Source organism: Indicator indicator, chromosome 9 (genome assembly GCF_027791375.1).
Source record: "Indicator indicator isolate 239-I01 chromosome 9, UM_Iind_1.1, whole genome shotgun sequence".
NCBI lineage: Eukaryota > Metazoa > Chordata > Aves > Piciformes > Indicatoridae > Indicator > Indicator indicator.
Genome location: NC_072018.1, coordinates 34209868 through 34227365, shown reverse-complemented (window position 1 = coordinate 34227365; position 17498 = coordinate 34209868). Strand labels below are relative to the sequence as shown.

The 17498-nt window shown below is 45.1% G+C and overlaps 1 protein-coding gene across 1 annotated transcript; it reads left to right on the top strand.

Moving 5' to 3' along the window:
• The first annotated feature begins 1118 nt into the window (after positions 1–1118).
• Positions 1119–13418, top strand: CRNKL1 (crooked neck pre-mRNA splicing factor 1). The gene is made up of 11 exons (XM_054383529.1): positions 1119–1219; positions 2279–2445; positions 2912–3090; positions 3761–3931; positions 4738–4929; positions 5793–5852; positions 7010–7090; positions 9716–9955; positions 10732–10833; positions 12513–12761; positions 13251–13418. The coding sequence occupies exons 1-11, from the start codon at positions 1134–1136 to the stop codon at positions 13416–13418; spliced, it is 1695 nt and encodes a 564-aa protein (XP_054239504.1). The 5' UTR covers positions 1119–1133.
• The last annotated feature ends 4080 nt before the right edge of the window (positions 13419–17498 follow it).

The following is a 17498-nucleotide window of genomic DNA, read 5'->3' as shown; positions in this document are numbered from 1 at the left end:
CCATAGCACTGCAAAGACAATGGTTGATGTTACTTATGCTCATCTCTAGGATCAGCAGTGAGAAGCCACCATATTATGTGTATTAAGCACAACCTGTGTTCAGGAGCAAGGTCTTTACAACAAGAGTGGTAAAGTGCTGGAACTGGTTGCCAAGGCATGTGGTTGCAGCCCCATCCCTGAAGACATTCAAGATTAGCCTTGATGTGGCCCTGGACAGCCTGAAGTAGTTGGAGGTGTCTGTGCTAACTGCAAGGAAGTTGGACAAGATGACCTTTGAGTGTCCCTTCCAAACCAATGCAGTCTGTGAATCTGTGTAAACCATGTTCAACTATACTTTAAATACTAGTACTAGTAGTAATATAGATCTTGACAATAGCCAAACAAGGCTGAAAATGCCCTCACCATTGGCACTAAGCAGTGAAATTTGTCTAGAAACTTTGAAGCCAGCACATTAAATCCAGGGGATAAGGCATCTTGCTTTAAAGATAAAGCAAGAAAGGTTGTGGAGTCTCCATCTCTGGAGACCTTCAAAACCCATCTGGATGCATTCCTGTGTGGCCTGCCCCAGGTGATCCTGCTTTGGCTGAGAGGTTGGACTGGATGAGGTCCCTTCCAACTCCTAACATTCTGTGATTATTCTATGAGTATTTCAGGTATCAGGTTGCAGGAACTTGAGTTCAGTCCTGTCCTGTTTGATGATCCACTCTTCAAGCTTCTGTTACATGATTTTTAGAAAGTGTTGCATTGAGTATGATTTGTTACACCATCTGCAGGGGTGTAAGACATTCAGAGTTCATTCCCATGATAACATTCTATAAGCCACTGATTGATCTGCACAGAAGGATTTGTCACTCACAGAAATAATTTTCTCCTCAGACTTTTGAAGATAACATCAGAAAAAACAGGACTGTTATCAGTAACTGGATAAAGTACGCACAATGGGAGGAAAGCCTGAAAGAAATACAGAGGTAATTTGGGATCCAAACCTTTTGTGACGTGTGACAAACACCATGAAAGTCTTGGGGGCACATTACACACCCAACTTCTCTTTGCTTTCCAGAGCCCGATCCATTTACGAGCGTGCTTTAGACGTGGACTACAGAAACGTCACCCTCTGGCTGAAATATGCAGAGATGGAGATGAAGAACCGCCAGGTTAATCACGCCCGCAACATCTGGGACAGAGCCATTACCACCCTCCCCAGGGTGAACCAGTTCTGGTATGTTTGCAGGGCATGGAGCATTGCTTCTACCCCCAGAGACTCCAGAGCACTTCTGTGTTTTGGTGTCACATGAAAGTGCTTTGTTTGCTGTTTCTCCAAGTCTTCAGGCTTAAGTGTTGGAAAGGTTTTGTACCTGTATTTAGGCCAATCCCAGGCACAGATAGAGAATGAGTGCAGACTGGGTTGAGAGGAGCCCTGAAGAAAAAGACTTGGGGGTGTTGATTGATGAGCAGCTCACCATGAGCCAGCAGTGCACTCATGCAGCCCAGAAGGCAGCCACGTGCTGGGCTACATCGAATGTGGCCAGCAGGGCAAGAGAGGGGATTCTGCCCCTTGACTCTGCTCTGCTGAGACCCCACCTCAAATACCGCATCCAGTTCTGGTGTCTCCATTGAGAGAAGGACATAGAACTGTTAAAGCAAGTCCAAAAGGACTGGAGCACCTTTATGAGGACAGGCTGAGGGAGATGGAGTTGTTCAGCCTGGAGAAGAGAAGACTCCTGGGGGACCTTTATAGCTGCCTTCCAATACCTGAAGGTAACCTACAGAAAGGCTAGAGAGGAACTTTTCATAGTGGTGTCTAGCAACAGGACAAGGGGGAATGGTTTGATGCTGAGGGAGGGTAGGTTTAGACTAGATGTTAGGAAGTTCTTCGGTACAAGGGTGCCAAGACTGGAATAGGTTGCCCAGAGTGGTTGTAGATGCCCCCTCCCTGGAGGTATTCAAGGGCAGGTTGGATGAGGCCTTGGGCAAGCAAGTCCAGTTGAGAGGTCCCTGCCCATGGCAGGGAAGTTGGAGTAGCTAATCTCTTAAGTTCTCTTCCAACCTAGGCCATGCTGTAATTCTATGATACTTTCCAAGTGGTAAGACTATTGGGAGAGGAGGATGTTCATGTCATGCTGCCAGTCACAACAGGATCTAGAGGCATTTCTAGGGTGAAGGTGGGGAATAGGTGAAAATAAAAAATGTATAATGCTCTTACTGAGCACTCAAAAAATAATCTTTGTAATTTATGTGTTTACTAAGTGGCTGTAAAAGCTTGCTTTTGTTTTCTAAGGTATAAGTACACTTACATGGAAGAGATGTTGGGGAACATTGCTGGATCACGGCAGGTGTTTGAACGTTGGATGGAGTGGCAACCAGAGGAGCAAGCCTGGCATTCCTACATTAACTTTGAGCTGAGATACAAGGAGGTGGACAGGGCACGGACCATTTATGAGAGATATATCCTTTTTAGTACTTTACAGCACCTGCCCAAGTTCAGGATTGCATTTTTCATTTCTTTCTTATCTATTCTATTGCCAGCCATATCCCTGTGCTCTTTTTCACTGTGGTGTGCTGAGTCAGCAGTAGGTGTTGAAAGCATGTTTGGGATATGCCTCCAAATTCAGTTGACTGTTCATCCTACCACAACAATGTATAACAGCACTCATGCTTTCTGCTTTTCTCACCATTGTCATATTTCAAGTTTCTCCTCTTTAAACTTCTCTCTGATCCTTGCCCAGTTTTTGTCCTGTTTGAAGTTCTCAATAAGGCACAAAACCTTTGCATGCTTAGAGCTGGTTTGTGTCTTCTTCCCAGCTGCATTTCTCTCATGCCATCCTTGGGAGTTGTTTCATGTAGTTCCTGACCATGTAGTGCAATTTGAAATACCCAACTCAACCACCACTGTTTCTTTAACACCCTGCACTTGTTATTGTTCATCCTGATGTGAAGAACTGGATCAAGTATGCCCGCTTTGAGGAGAAGCACAGCTATTTTGCTCATGCCAGGAAAGTGTATGAGAGGGCAGTGGAGTTCTTTGGAGAAGAGCACATGGATGAGCATTTGTATGTGGCTTTTGCGAAGTTTGAGGAGAACCAGAAAGAAGTAAGTCCTCCTTGATAATACATCAGGGTAATGCCCCCATCCAACTCAGGCCCATTTAACATTCACTGCAATGCTTGGTTTTCAACACCCTAAGAGATTGTTATTGTAGGCAGAGTTAAGGAGACAAGTTTTTGCCTAGATTCTATTTGCCTTTTGGCAACATCAAGGAAATATGTTTTAAAGAAAGGTGGGCACCAGATCTGCCAAGCCTGAGAACACTGTCACATCAAGTCCATATGCTCAGCTTTGTATGTTTCTGAGAGGTTGTAGGCCTGCATGATAAAAACCAGAATCAGCTGTAGTCTTCTTAGATCATCTCTCTAAAGAGCTTGGGCCATCAAAAGAACTGAAAACATTCCCTGAACCCAAAACCCTAAACATGACCTCTTAAAAGTATTTTAAACATTCCAAGCCTGTAAATGTGTAGGAGAGAGTGTGGTTTGGTATTTACAGGATTTTTTTTTCTTTTATTCCAAAATTTATTCTTCAGGGACATCTGTTAGTCTTGTCATAAATCAAATAATCTACTCTGATGTGTGATTCTGTATTCTAAATTTTCTAAATTCTAAATATTCTGTATTCTAAATATTGCCAAAAGTTCAATGAGAAATGAGAGAGGACAGAAGCTACTTTGTAAATATTGCTCAAGTGATACTAAATATATTTTCAGTTTGAAAGAGTAAGGGTCATCTACAAGTACGCCTTGGATAGAATTCCCAAACAGGATGCTCAAAATCTCTTCAAGAACTACACCATCTTTGAGAAGAAGTTCGGAGACAGAAGGGGAATTGAAGACATCATTGTCAGCAAGAGGAGATTCCAGTATGAAGAGGAAGTGAAGGTAGGTATCACACATATCCTGTGGGCTTATCATACGTTCAGCTGGTGCTGGTACACAAGAATCTCATATGAAGGCTGATTAGTTTCTCGTTAGCCTTGTTGCTCAGTCCAAGCAAATGCTGAGAGAGCACTCTTTGTGGAGGCAGAATTCCATTCATGGGGCAGAGCATGATACCTGCATTCACTGCTTTTGTTTCTGTGTTGGAATGTAGATTGTGGAGCCAAGGTTTGCTTAACTGGGAGTTCAAAACCCTTCACAGCCATCACAGCAGTTTAGCTTGTATCTTACTTCTTCATTTCTGTTATGCAGTGACCCATACAGGACACCACCTATGTGAATACCTTTATGAGGAAGCTGGTGTGCCACAGATTCACAGATTGCATTGGGTTGGAAGGGACCCTCAAATATCACTTATCCAACCCCCCTGCAGTCAGCAGGGACACCTCCAACTACATCAGGCTGCCTGAGGATGCATGGACTCTGATCTTGAATGTCTTTAGGGACAGGGCCTCAACCACACCTATCTACTATCCACTGAATACTTCATATTTCATCATTTCCTCACCCCTTCTCATAGTTCAGTTTATTTGCCTTAAGGTGTGTTTGTAGGTAAAATAATGATAAACAAAAGCACTTTAGCTTTAACCAAAAGCTCTAACTTAAGGATATCTAAGACTGAGAGTTTTCATGAATATTCCAATGATCCATCTTAGAGGAGAGATACTGAATTAAAACTGCATGTAAAGGAACAAGGTCTGTCATTTGTATTTACTGAAGTTTTTCCATGCTTCCCATCTTTCTGGAAGGCAAATCCCCATAACTATGATGCCTGGTTTGACTACCTGAGGTTAGTTGAAAGCGATGCAGATGCCGAGACTGTCCGAGAAGTGTATGAAAGAGCCATTGCCAACGTGCCCCCAATTCAGGAGAAGAGGCACTGGAAGAGATACATCTACCTTTGGATTAACTATGCATTGTATGAAGAGCTGGAGGCAAAGGCAAGTAGTAACAACTCAGCTTTTCTTTTTTTTCCTTCCCAAATGCTTTCCTTCTGCACAGATAAAAACTACACATTGGCTTACTTATATAACTAACTACAAAATTGGCTGTTTGTGTGGGATTTCCTACCCCTTATTTTTCCCTTCTCATCCAGGGTTGCCCAGGGAGGTTGTGGATGCTCCCTCCCTGGAGGTGTTTTAAGGCCAGGCTGGATGAGGCCTTGAGCAACCTGGTGTAGTGGAAGGTGTCCTTGCCCATGGCAGGGGGGGTGGAACTGATGATCTTTTAAGGTCCCTTCCAACCCAAACCATTCTATAAATCTATGCATAGGGGAAAAAACATATTTCACTTTTGCCCCAATTCATCCAGAAACATGCTGATAATAAAAGCAGAAGTAGGTCTTCCTGACCTCATCTTAATGGCCTGTTCCAGGCTGTTACCTGAACTTGTGAAGTAGTTTTATATTTAACAGAACTATTTGTGAAGTTGTTCTGTGAAGCAGCTATAGTGTTCTTCTGAGGCTGTGCAAGTTTTTCTTCTCTACCATTACAGCAGCTTTTTATTTCATACAATTGTAGGGTACTAAAGACATTCAATGTCTGTTAAAGAAAAGACTTTTTCTCCCAAATGGGGACACTCCTGGCTTTATTGTCCAATTCTTAGTGTTGAACTTTGATTTTTAAAGAGATGACTTAGTGATTGTCACAAGTTGCCATCTGAATTGCAAACAGTAAGTAGATGAATGTGCTTAACTTCTAAACAGCTTGACTTAAAAATACTGTTCTGCAATTTTGCAGCCATTGCATGATTTAAAAGAGTGCAGCTTTAGCAGGAAATGAAGTATTTAATTTTGTTCTTACAGGATCCAGAGCGAACCAGACAGGTGTATCAGGCATGTGTGGAGCTCATTCCCCACAAGAAGGTATGGATCCTCCAGCACTTCCTTCTGAGTCTTGGATTAAAAGTCCCTGGATAAGATCCTTTGGTTTCCTTCCCTTCCCAGCCTGTGGTGTGTGCTGTTAGCACATCCATGAAGACTGCTCAGGAATTTGTGTCCTTTCCAGTTTCTTATAACATCCATCTTCCAAAATTGATTGTTCTGGTTTTTTAAGCTAAGGTGTTAGCTAAAATTTACAGGTCATGAATGGGGAGTAGCAGGTCATGAACTTGTATCAGTTTTGCTCACATAGATGGAATGCAAGGCTTTCTTCTGTATTTTCAAGTTACTAAGTATTTTCTGAGAAGATTAAATAACACATAGGCAGGGGTTAGTCCAGTAGTGTTAAGCAGTAGAGAAGAACACTTACCTATTCCTTATTAATTTTCTTCCTCAGCCTAATTGCTTTTAATCTCTGCAGAATACTTGTTGCTCTGTTTTAGATGGGGTCCACCTTTTATAACCACTGCTGTAATTGTCTGCATGTCCCCAGCTGAGGGAGGTGCATTTGACAAACCATCTCTCAGTTGTGTATTCCCCATCGAAAAGGCTGAGCTTTGGGGTTTTGTTTTGCTAATTAGGTTTAACTGAAATATTTACACAGCCAAACCTTTAAAACAATGAATCAGCATTGCCTTGGATTGGCAAGAAATTTAAGATCAGGTACTCCCATTTCTAGTTTGTCATTAATCATGTCATCTGAGTATCAACTTGTAGATTAATATCTGTAACTAGCTGTTAATTGATTGAGGGATGGCTGATGTTCTAACAAACAATTGACTCGTTAACAAATATTTCTTTCTTTAAGACGACTTCAGTCCTGGCCCTTTGTCCTTCATTCACGGTGGAGTATATATTTTCTTGTTCTAGAGAGGTTCTTTTGGGTTATGAACTCATAACTTTTCACAGAATCACACAGAATGGTAGGGGTTGGAAGAGACTTCTGAAGATCAAGTCCAACTGGGCTGCCAGGGCAGGATCACCTAAAGCAGATCACATAGGAAGACATCCAGTTGTTACTAGTTGCTGTGGTAATAACAGCTTATGTAGACAGATTAATTGTTGTATTCTTTTAAGCACCACATACTGTATTATTTAGTAAACCTCCTGCCCAAGTACCACATTGTTCTTTTTTCTTCTAGTTTACCTTTGCCAAGATATGGCTGCTGTATGCCCAGTTTGAAATACGCCAGAAAAATCTCCCACTTGCCAGGAGAGCTTTGGTAAGCTTTGGTTAATTCCATAATTGACTTTGCTAACAGTAACAAGGGAATGGCATTAAAATATCTTAAATTGTCCTTTATGAATGGCTGGTTTAATCCACTTAAAGCATCCAAGGAGTCTGCAGGGACCAGTATTTACTGTCGTGTATGATTTAAAAAGAAGCAGAGCTTGATAATGATGAATTAGCCGGGGGCAGGAAGGAATTGCAGCTTTCGTGTTTCTGCTGACAGAACACACCTCTGAATGCAGGAGGACCCAAATCAGCTTAGTGCACTGGGGAATTTATTGTCTGCTGCTGATTTCTTTAAGAGATACTTGTTCTAACAATAGCATTTTAAGAAACACTTCCAATAAATAGGAGGTTTTAACTCTCAGAAATTAGGACCTGCTGAATAGAGGATTTCAATCCCAGCTACCAGGCTGCTGATAGAAGCAATCACAGGGACTTTGGGCAGGCTCAAGAGCTTCTGTGCAAATTCCCTCTGTGAATGTCAGCATGTCAGAGAACAATGGAGTACATTTGGGCAGCAAAGCCTTTAAAATGAAAAACTGTCTTTCCCTTCAGTTCAGATACTCTGAATAAGCTCAGTGATAGCATTAGGAATTTGGGGAGAAGGCTGATGTTGGTAACAGTTGAGGTGGCTCAGCTTTAAAGAGGAAACTGATGGGGTGTCCAACAAACCCACAGCACAGCAGTAGTCAAAGCATAAATGTGAGTGGCCTGTAGATGACACTGTAGCAGATCTCTCCCCAGTGTGCTAGTAAAGCTTTGTCTCTTGAGCTGGAGTTTGCCTGCGACCAGATAAAAGTGGAGTGGAGGAATTAAGTCCCCTGTGAGTCTGTTGTTGTCTCCCAGCAGGAGAAGGCAGCCATTTGTCCTGAAGCTGCTGCTGTTCTAGCCTGGCTCAACAATGCCATAAGTCCCCAGTCAGCACCCTGCTTCTGGCTGCCCCCTTTTGAGGGGTAAATGTTATGGTAGATTCTGGATGAGGCTGTTTAGTCTCCAATAGAAATACTAAGTTTCCTCAGCTTCTTTTTAGGCTTCTCTTCTGGTTTTGATTTGGTTTGTTTTCCCTTCCCCCCCTGTTTAATTTCTCTGTCAGACTCTTTTTTTTAGTAGGACACCTTTTTCTGATTTTGGAAAGCAGATTGGACTGCTGCAGTCACAGCACCATTTTGGGCTGGCCCCAGATTAGGCAAGCTGTTTCTTTCTTTTGCGATGAGTTGACTTCGAAGCACCTCTTTGGTAAGGAGGCTTGCTGCTGTCCTGAGGAGAGGGTCCCACACTGTCCCCATGCAGAAGAGAAGATCCAGCTCCTGATGCTGAAGCTCTCCTCAGCATGCAGGCAGCATCATGCTCTGCCTTACTTTGACTGGCTGCAGATGGCGTGTGAATTCTTTGCTTCCCTGAGCCTGAGAGATGCTGGAACTGGGAGATCAGCTGGAGCCTAGGCTGCTTGAGAAAACAGGGGCAGGTGGGGAAGAACTGAGCATATTTTGAAATAGAAAAGGCATATTTTGAAATAGAAATGGAGCTGAGGGGCCACAGTGGTGACCAAAGTGATATTCCCAAGTGGTGGTTTCCTCCAGTTTTAGTAAGTACCAAGATAATCAATATGGAGGAAAGTTCTGCAGGAGAATTGTAGTAAGGGAATTTGATCTCAAATTACTTAATTCTCATTAGCTTGAGGGGAGAGAGCCTGCAGTGCTTCATGAAGAATAGCTGCCTACAGCAGCAGCTCAGAGTGAAGCTTACTTTGTGCTTGCCTCAGATACGCTCTTTCTTAATTCTTACTTGGAAAGATTCCCAGACTTGGAATCAGAAACCATTTTCTCACAGCTCGGAACCATGGCTTAGGACAAACAGTTTTCTCCAGGTGCTGAAGCATATAAAAAGGAAATACTTCCATAAAGCATTATTCTCCATCTAGCTCTTACCATAAGGCAGCAGGCAGCAAGCGTGAACAATTCTGTGTGCAGTGATGAATAGCAGTGGTGGTCCAGGAGACAGCTGCCCTTGATAGAATTTGTTTTATGGGATACTGGAGAACTGCTTTTCTGGAAGACTGGTACAGACTGGTACTGTGCTTTCTCCAGGTTTTGATGCAAGATGAAGTATTCATTTGGTGAGCCAGGATGAGTTTCAACTCATGCTTCATAGGAAATCCATGTTATATAGAAGTTGACAGATTCACAGATTGCATTGGGTTGGAAGGGGCCCTCAAAGGTCATCTTGTCAGTTGGGCAGTCAGCAGGGACACCTCCAACTGCATTAGGCTGCCCAGGGACACATCAAATCTGATCTTGAATGTCTCCAGGGACAGGGACTCAACCACATCCCTGGGCAACCTGTTCCAATATTTACCACTCTGATTGGAAAGAGTAAAGTGTAAGGAGGTAGAAGGCTTTCTGCCTTCAGAGTTTTTGTTCGTGTTGGTGGGTGCACATTTTGCAAACAGTGGTTGGGCTTCCTACTGTCCTAAAAACTACTTCAAAAATGAATTTTAGTTCAAATACTGGCGAGTGAACAGATGCTCAGAAAATCAAGTGGGATTTTTTTTCCCTTGCAAGATTTTTAAGTGGCTTTTTCTGTTTGTTTTTGGGGGTATTTTTGTGCTTAACAGGGGACATCCATAGGTAAATGCCCAAAAAACAAACTGTTCAAAGGTTACATTGAACTGGAGCTGCAACTGCGAGAGTTTGATCGCTGCCGAAAGCTGTATGAAAAATTCCTGGAGTTTGCTCCGGAAAACTGCACATCCTGGATTAAATTTGCTGAGCTGGAGACCATCCTTGGTGACATCGACAGAGCCCGTGCAATATACGAGCTGGCCATTGGCCAGCCCCGGCTAGACATGCCAGAGGTAAGGGGGTGGCTGAACTTTGCAGCTGGCACAACTTGAAGGTATTTATTGCACAGCCTGGCTAATTAAAATGTAAATAATCTACCAGCTCGAGCAGAACTGCTTACAGTGGGGGCTTAGCCCGTGCCTCATTAATTTAGCATCTGTTTCTTGGCAGGATACACAGGACTATAAAAGCCATGCTAAAACATAGAGGGAGAAACATGCTTACAGGAGCAGGCTAAATGGATTACGTGCACAAGATTTTATATTGCTTAGTCTTAATCCTAGTTTATGGTCAATAAATACTCTGATCTCTCAAACTCTTTTTTTCTTTTTTTTTTTTTTTTTCCCACAGCAGTTTCACATTTATCTGTGAGAAGGCTGAGGAGGGGATCTTCTCAATGCTTATAAATGCTTACAAGCTGGGTGTCAAGGGGGGGCAATCTTTTGTCAGTGGTGCCCAGGACAAGAGGCAATGAGCACAAACTTGAACATAAGAAGTTCTGTCTGAACATGAGGAGGAAGTTCTTTGTGGGTGGTAGAGCACTGGAAGAGGCTGCTCAGAGAGAGGGTAGAATCTCCATCTCTGGAGTCATTCAAAACCTGCCTGGACAGTACCACCTGCTGTAGGTGAACCTGCTTTGCCAGGGTGGGGTTAGACTAGATGATCTCCAGAGGTCCTTTCCAGCCCCCCTGAGACTGAGTGAGAGTGAGTGATTCTCCTCCACTTTTTCCTTTTATTTTCATTCTCTCAGTGTGCTGTGAGCATAAGGAGAGACTTCTTCTTTTTGCAGGTTCTTTGGAAGTCCTACATTGACTTTGAAATTGAGCAAGAGGAGTACGAGAAAACAAGAAATCTGTACCGCAGATTGCTGCAGAGGACACAGCACGTCAAGGTCTGTATGGGGCACCCAGGACACTGAGTGGTCTTACAAGGAGGCACATGGAAAGGACAAGGGGTGGTGGAGACAGCTTACTCCTGGGGAGATGCATGACAAATTCTGCCTAGCTCAAGGCATAACATCATGGCTTAAAAGTGTGTAAGGGAGGTGGGCTACGAGAAGGGCTGCCTTCTGGCTATTAGCACTCTGCGTAGTGGTTTCCAGGCCAGTCCGTGAGCCCTGGTAAGGCTGCAGCTGGAATATTGTGTCCAGTTCTGGGCACCTCAGTTCAAGAAGGACCTCAGGGAACTGCTTGAAAGAGCCCAGCACAGAGTCACAAGGGTGCTTAAGGGAGTGGAACATCTCCCTGATGAGGAAGGGCTGAGGGATCTGGGGCCCTTTAGCTTGGAGGAGCCTGAGGGATGACCTCATTAATGCTTATAAAGATGTGAAGGGCAGTGTTGGGAGAAGTTGGTCTCTGCTCAGTGATGTCCAAGGATAGGACAAGGGGCAACAGGTACAAACTGGAGCAGAGGAGGTTCCATGTGGACAGAGGGAGAAACTTTTTCACTGTGAGAGTGATAGAGCCTTGGAACAGGCTGCCTAGAGAGGTTGTAGAGTTTCCTCTGGAGACATTCAGAACCCACCTGGATGCATTCCTGTGTGACCTGCTGTAGGTGCTCCTGCTCTAGAGTAGGGGGTGGACTAGATGATCTTTCGAGGTCCCTTTGGATTCTGTGATTCCCATTGGAATCCAGAAGAAAATGTTTCACCATGAGAACAAGTTTGGAATCGTCTCCCAAGGGAAGTAGTGGATTTGCCTGCATTGGACAGTTTAAGGCTCAGCTTGACAGGGTGCTGGGCCAGCTCATGTCAACTACACTATCACCTGGAAAGGTTGGACCAGATGATCCTCAGGGTCCTTTCCAACCTGGCCTTCTGTGATTCTGTAACACAGAACTGGTCTGGAATTCTATGGGTGGAAACCTCTGACTACTTGGTTATCTAGCTTTTTCCAGTCAGTAGAGAACATGAGTTCTGTTCTGTGCCTGTGCCATGAAGAGGGGAAAGACATTTTTAAATTACACATGACAGCAGCCATATCTTACATGGATCAAGATTTTGCAGAGGGTTTCCAAGCAGCCCTCTTCCTGCTGAGTAGCTTTGGAAAAAGTAGTTGCTGACTAGCAAGGAAAAAGTAGTTGTGATTTATTTTAATTTCCCCCCCCACCCATGTAGTTTGCTGCTGTCATTTGACTAAATGCAGATGGATTTATCATGACCCAAAGCAACTGCAAGAAATTGGTCAGCATGGCTTATATAAATTTTCTGTTTGACCAAACTGTAGCAAATCTCACCTGTGTGAAATGAACATAAATGCATGGAACGGGTTGGAAGGGATCTTAAAGATCATCAGGTTCCAACCCCCATGCCAGGGGCAGGGACACCTTCCACTAGAGCAGGTTGCTCAAGGCCTCATCCAACCTGCCTTTGAACACCTCCAGGGAGGGGACATCCACGACCTCCCTGGGCAACCTGTTCCAGTGCCTCACCAGCAACATAGATACCTGCTTATGAAAAAGTACGTCAGACTGGCGCTGACATTTGCTGCTTTGGCTGTTTTTAAACTGTGACTTCGCTATCAGATGTCAGACTGGAGGTTTGAGCCTGCTTTTGGTTTGCTTTCTCCACAGGTATGGATCAGCTTTGCACAGTTTGAGCTGTCTGCAGGAAGGGAGGAGAGTTTGTCAAGGTGCCGGCAGATTTACGAAGAGGCCAACAAGGCAATGCGAAACTGTGAGGAGAAAGAGGAGAGGGTGATGCTTCTGGAATCCTGGAGAAGCTTTGAAGAGGAGTTTGGAACTGAGACCACTAAAGAGAGAATAGATAAACTTATGCCTGAAAAGATAAAGAAGAGGAGGAAACTGCAGGCTGAAGATGGGGTAAGAGTTAGTGATGCAAGTAGTCTCTTGGAATCCTTGGTGGCTTTATGCTGGGGTCTGGTACTTGGAAATAACTCAACTGTGATGGGTGCTGGAACCAAGTACCAGTTTGACTGCAGTAACTGGAGAAAAGCATGGGCCTGCAACACTTGCTGCTGCTCTTCAGCAGTTGGTTCAGGGTGAAAGACTCCTGCCAAATGCTCAACCTGCCTTTACTTTGAACTCCTCCCACAGGCAAATCAAAACAGCTTTGGCTAGTCCTGTGCAGGCAGTGTGTTTCTTCCAGGCTGTTGATCAGCTCTGCCTGCTCGCTGGGCACAGCAGGAGTTCTGCCTTGCACCCATTCAGCCCCTTGGTTTCAGCTCTTGCAGGTGGTCTAACAAACATCCATTTGAATTCTGTCTCCCTGGTACTCTTTACTAGAAGCATCTTCTAACAGCTGGCACAGACCTGCAAATTAACTTGCTTTGTGGTGTTTTTTTTCCCTAGTCTGATGCTGGCTGGGAGGAATACTATGATTATATTTTCCCAGAAGACACTGCCAATCAGCCTAACCTCAAACTGCTGGCCATGGCTAAACTCTGGAAGAAACAGCAGCAGGAGAGCGAAGCTGCTGAGGTGGACCCAGACAAAGACATTGATGAAAGCCAGTCTTAACCCATTGCCTTTCCCTGCCCCTTCTCTTGGGTACTGTACAGTATTTTCATTGGTGACAAATAAATGCATTTGAAGAGTTTTACTATTACTGACTGGAGACACATTTTATTTGTGGGGGAAAAAAAAAATGTGTTGGAGTTGATTCCCTTTGGTTTTCTGCTGACTGCCAGCAACTGAAAGGAAGAGTCAGTGGGGAGGTGCAGTCTGCAGCTATGACCAGGAGGCTGAGATCTGGAAGAACTGGGCAGCAGAGTTTTTTTAGCTCAAGACCCCCAGGTCTTTATCGCATGCCAATACAGCAGATCTGCTTTCCTTAACAAGAGAGATGTCTCTAACCACTCCTGACTTCTTTTTTTTCAGTCATTTACTAAAATGCATATTGATCATGAGTTGAAAACAACAAGTTTAGGAAGGGCAGGTCCTGCCTCACCAACCTGATCTCCTTCTATGATCAGGTGACCAGCCTGGTGGACGTGGGAAAGGCTGTGGATGTAGTCTACCTGGACTTCAGCAAGGCCTTTGACACTGTCCCCCACAGCAAACTCCTGGCCAAGCTGTCAGCCTGTGGCTTGGACAGCAGCACTCTGTGCTGGGTTAGGAACTGGCTGGAGGGCCGAGCCCAGAGAGTGGTGGTGAATGGTGCCACATCCAGCTGGAGGCCAGGCACTAGCAGTATCCCCCAAGGATCAGTGCTGGGCCCCATCCTGTTCAGTATCTTTATTGATGATCTGGATGAGGGGATTGAATCAGTCATCAGTAAATTTGCAGATGACACCAAGCTGGGAGCAGGTGTTGATCTCTTTGAGGGCAGAAGGGCTCTGCAGAGGGACCTTGACAGGCTGGACAGATGGGCAGAGTCCAACATGATGGCATTCAACAAATCCAAGTGCCAGGTGCTGCACTTTGGCCACAACAACCCCATGCAGAGCTACAGGCTGGGGTCAGAGTGGCTGGAGAGCAGCCAGGCAGAAAGGGACCTGGGGGTACTGATTGACAGCAGCTGAACATGAGCCAGCAGTGTGCCCAGGTGGCCAAGAGAGCCAATGGCATCCTGGCCTGCATCAGGCATAGTGTGGCCAGCAGGAGCAGGGAGGTCATTGTACCCCTGTACACAGCACTGGTTAGGCCACACCTTGAGTCCTGTGTCCAGTTCTGGGCTCCTCAATTTAAGAAGGACATTGAGATACTTGAACGTGTCCAGAGAAGGGCAACGAGGCTGGGGAGAGGCCTTGAACACCAACCCTACGGGGACAGGCCTGGAACACAAGCCCTATGAGGAGAGGCTGAGGGAGCTGGGGGTGTTTAGCCTGGAGAAGAGGAGGCTCAGGGGAGACCTCATTGCTGTCTACAACTCCCTGAAGGGAGGTTGTAGCCAGGTGGGGGTTGGTCTCTTCTCCCAGGCAAGCAGCAGCAGAACAAGAGGACACAGTCTCAAGCTGCGCCAGGGGAGGTTTAGGCTGGAGGTGAGGAGAAAGTTCTTCACAGAGAGAGTGGTTGGCCATTGGAATGTGCTGCCCAGGGAGGTGGTGGAGTCACCATCCCTGGAGGTGTTCAAGAGGGGATTGGACGTGGCACTTGGTGCCATGGTTCAGATAGTCATGAGGTGTAGGGTGACAGGTTGGATTTTGATGATCCTTGAGATCTTTTCCAACCTTACTGATTCTGTGATTCTGTGAAATTCTACAGACTACAACCTGGCCACCTTCCTATCCAGGTCATTTTTTTTACCTGACCACCTCCCTGTCCAAGTCTGCTTTTACCTGGCCACCTTCCTATGCAGGTCAAATTTTATCTGGCCACTTTCCTATCCAGGTCAGCTGTTATCCCAGAAAACTGTTTAATAGGGCTGACAACAGAAGTTAAATATACTGAAATGAGCTCCTAGAAGACAAAGATGTAGAAATTGGCATCACACAGTCTATGTTTTAGTGTTTTGTAGCAAATAACCTATTGGGAAGTGAGGCAGCATCACCAGTGCTAGAGGTTTCTCAATGTCTTTTACATTTCATGGGAAAAGAACATTGAGTCTGCTCTTTTAATTCTTAGGGGGAAAGAGACTTTCTGTACACTTGTGTCCAGGGGAAGCTGGGCAGCCTGCCCTCATGGTGGGAAAGAAGCGCAGGGGTTGCTGCTCTGGGGCTCAGTTCCCCTGGCTGGGGACCTTGCCCACCACAAATAATGGTGATCTTTAGCACAAAAGTGAAAGTGTGCCTCAATAACCACCAAAGCTATGAGTCTGGTCTTAAACAAAGCTGCTGTTGACTAAGGATGGGGCAGTTGTCACTGCTCTGGCCACATCTGGCCTGGCCACAGGCTGTGCCTTGCAGGGAAGTGCCAGGAGAGCTGTGTGGTAGGGAAAGCTCCTTCTTTTTCCTGGGAAACCTGCAGGAATGGAACTCTGCCTGTCTGGAGTGCTCAGGGCCAGTCCTGTCTGTGCAATGCTCTGCTTGGTCAGATTGGATGTCAGGAAGAAGTTCTTCCCCATGAGGGTGGTGAGACACTGGAACAGATTGCCCAGGGAGGTGGTGGAAGCCTCATCCCTGGAGGTTTTTGCAGTCAGGCTGGACATGGCTCTGAGCAACCTGCTGTGGTGTGAGGTGTCCCTGCCCATAGCAGGGGGAGTGGAACTGGATGATCTTTGAGGTCCCTTCCAACTCTGACAATTCTGTGATTTTATGGTCAGGTAAGTTCTTACTGCCTGTTTTGTCCCATATTTCTTCATCATGTTAACCTGGCTGGCAAGAAAGAATTCCTGGTGGGTACTATCCTGGATTCCTTGCTAAGCACCATTCCTCTGAGTGGAAAGCCAGACATTTGGATTTTCCAGCCAGCTGTGTATCTTTATGCCTTCTATTTTCATTCTTGATGACTCTGTGTGGCTTTTTTCCTCACCAGTAGTGCCACTGGTGGTTGTATCAGGGCTGTCTGCTTGTGCCAATTATTCTTTCTCTCTCAGTTCTTCAGTCCTGCATGGTAAAACAGTGCTGCTTCATCACAACAGCTGAGAGCAGCACACTGACAGGATAAAGATCTAGGTTATTTAAGGTTAGAGTGGCTCTTATACCTTCTGGGCTTTAGATTTGGGAGCATTTTGGTTATTTGGAGAGGAGGGTTGTTGTGCTTTTTGATTGTCTATTTTTTTTTTTTTGTGACAGGAGACCATATGAGGTCACTGGTAGAGTGCAATGAGCAACTTCCTTCCTCCAGTTCCAGGAATGGCAGAGTTGCTCCCACCTCTTGTGGAAACCACTGAAGAAGTTTCTCTTCTGCAGTGGTTTTTCTTCCACACTGCAAGTTGCATGCCAGCAGAAAAATGAAGGTGTGTATATTAAAAGGGAGGGCAGAAGAGAGAGGGTCCACAAGGCAGTGGCAGACAAAAATTGGATACTGCAGTGCTGTAGTGACAGCAGATTTATCTTGAGCTTTCTTGAGGTGATGTTTGATCTTAAAAGCTGAAGTTAAGTGAAGAGCATCCAATAAAAATAGAAGCAAGCTGATCCTCTAACAAATGTACCAGATAAAGCAGAGGGTGTTTCTATCACTGACACCTGGATGCAGTTTCCCTCTTCTCCTCCAAGTCTGAAAAGCTCCTGGAAGAACATCAATAGGTTGAGTACAGAAATTTCCTTCAGCTGGAGAAGACATCAGGTAAAAGTGGTAGAGAAGGGTTGAGGGATGATCATGTGTCACAGGACTGTTTTTAGCACAGGAATCCTGTCTCTCTGAGGATTCCTGTCTTTCCCCTGGATTTCCAAGGTTTAAGATGTGTTTCCATGAAGCACAGGATCAAGGCCTGCCGGCACTTGTGCTGCACAGCACAAGCCCTGGTTTACAATCCTTGAGTCCATCTCCCCAGAGCAGATGTTGCTAAAATCGTGAGACCCTACCAAGCCTTCTACCCACTGCTCATCCCTGGTTTTCCTCAAATGGAAACCCCTTCAGTCTCCTCACCCTGGATTTTCCAGGGCTGTCTACACTTAGCTGCACTGGATTTGGATCTTTGAGATTGGTTTTGTGCTTTTATTGCTCTCTACAACTACCTGAAAGGAGGTTACTGGTCTCCCAAGTGAGTAGTGATAG

Bases quoted from the DNA above. Each gene is read 5' to 3' on its own strand.
- CRNKL1 (XM_054383529.1), top strand. From the start codon at position 1,134: ATGGAGATGAAGAACCGCCAGGTTAATCACGCCCGCAACATCTGGGAC. The intron at 9,956-10,731 runs GTAAGGGGGTGG...TTCTTTTTGCAG, and splicing joins CCCGGCTAGACATGCCAGAG to GTTCTTTGGAAGTCCTACAT. The intron at 10,834-12,512 runs GTCTGTATGGGG...CTTTCTCCACAG, and splicing joins AGAGGACACAGCACGTCAAG to GTATGGATCAGCTTTGCACA.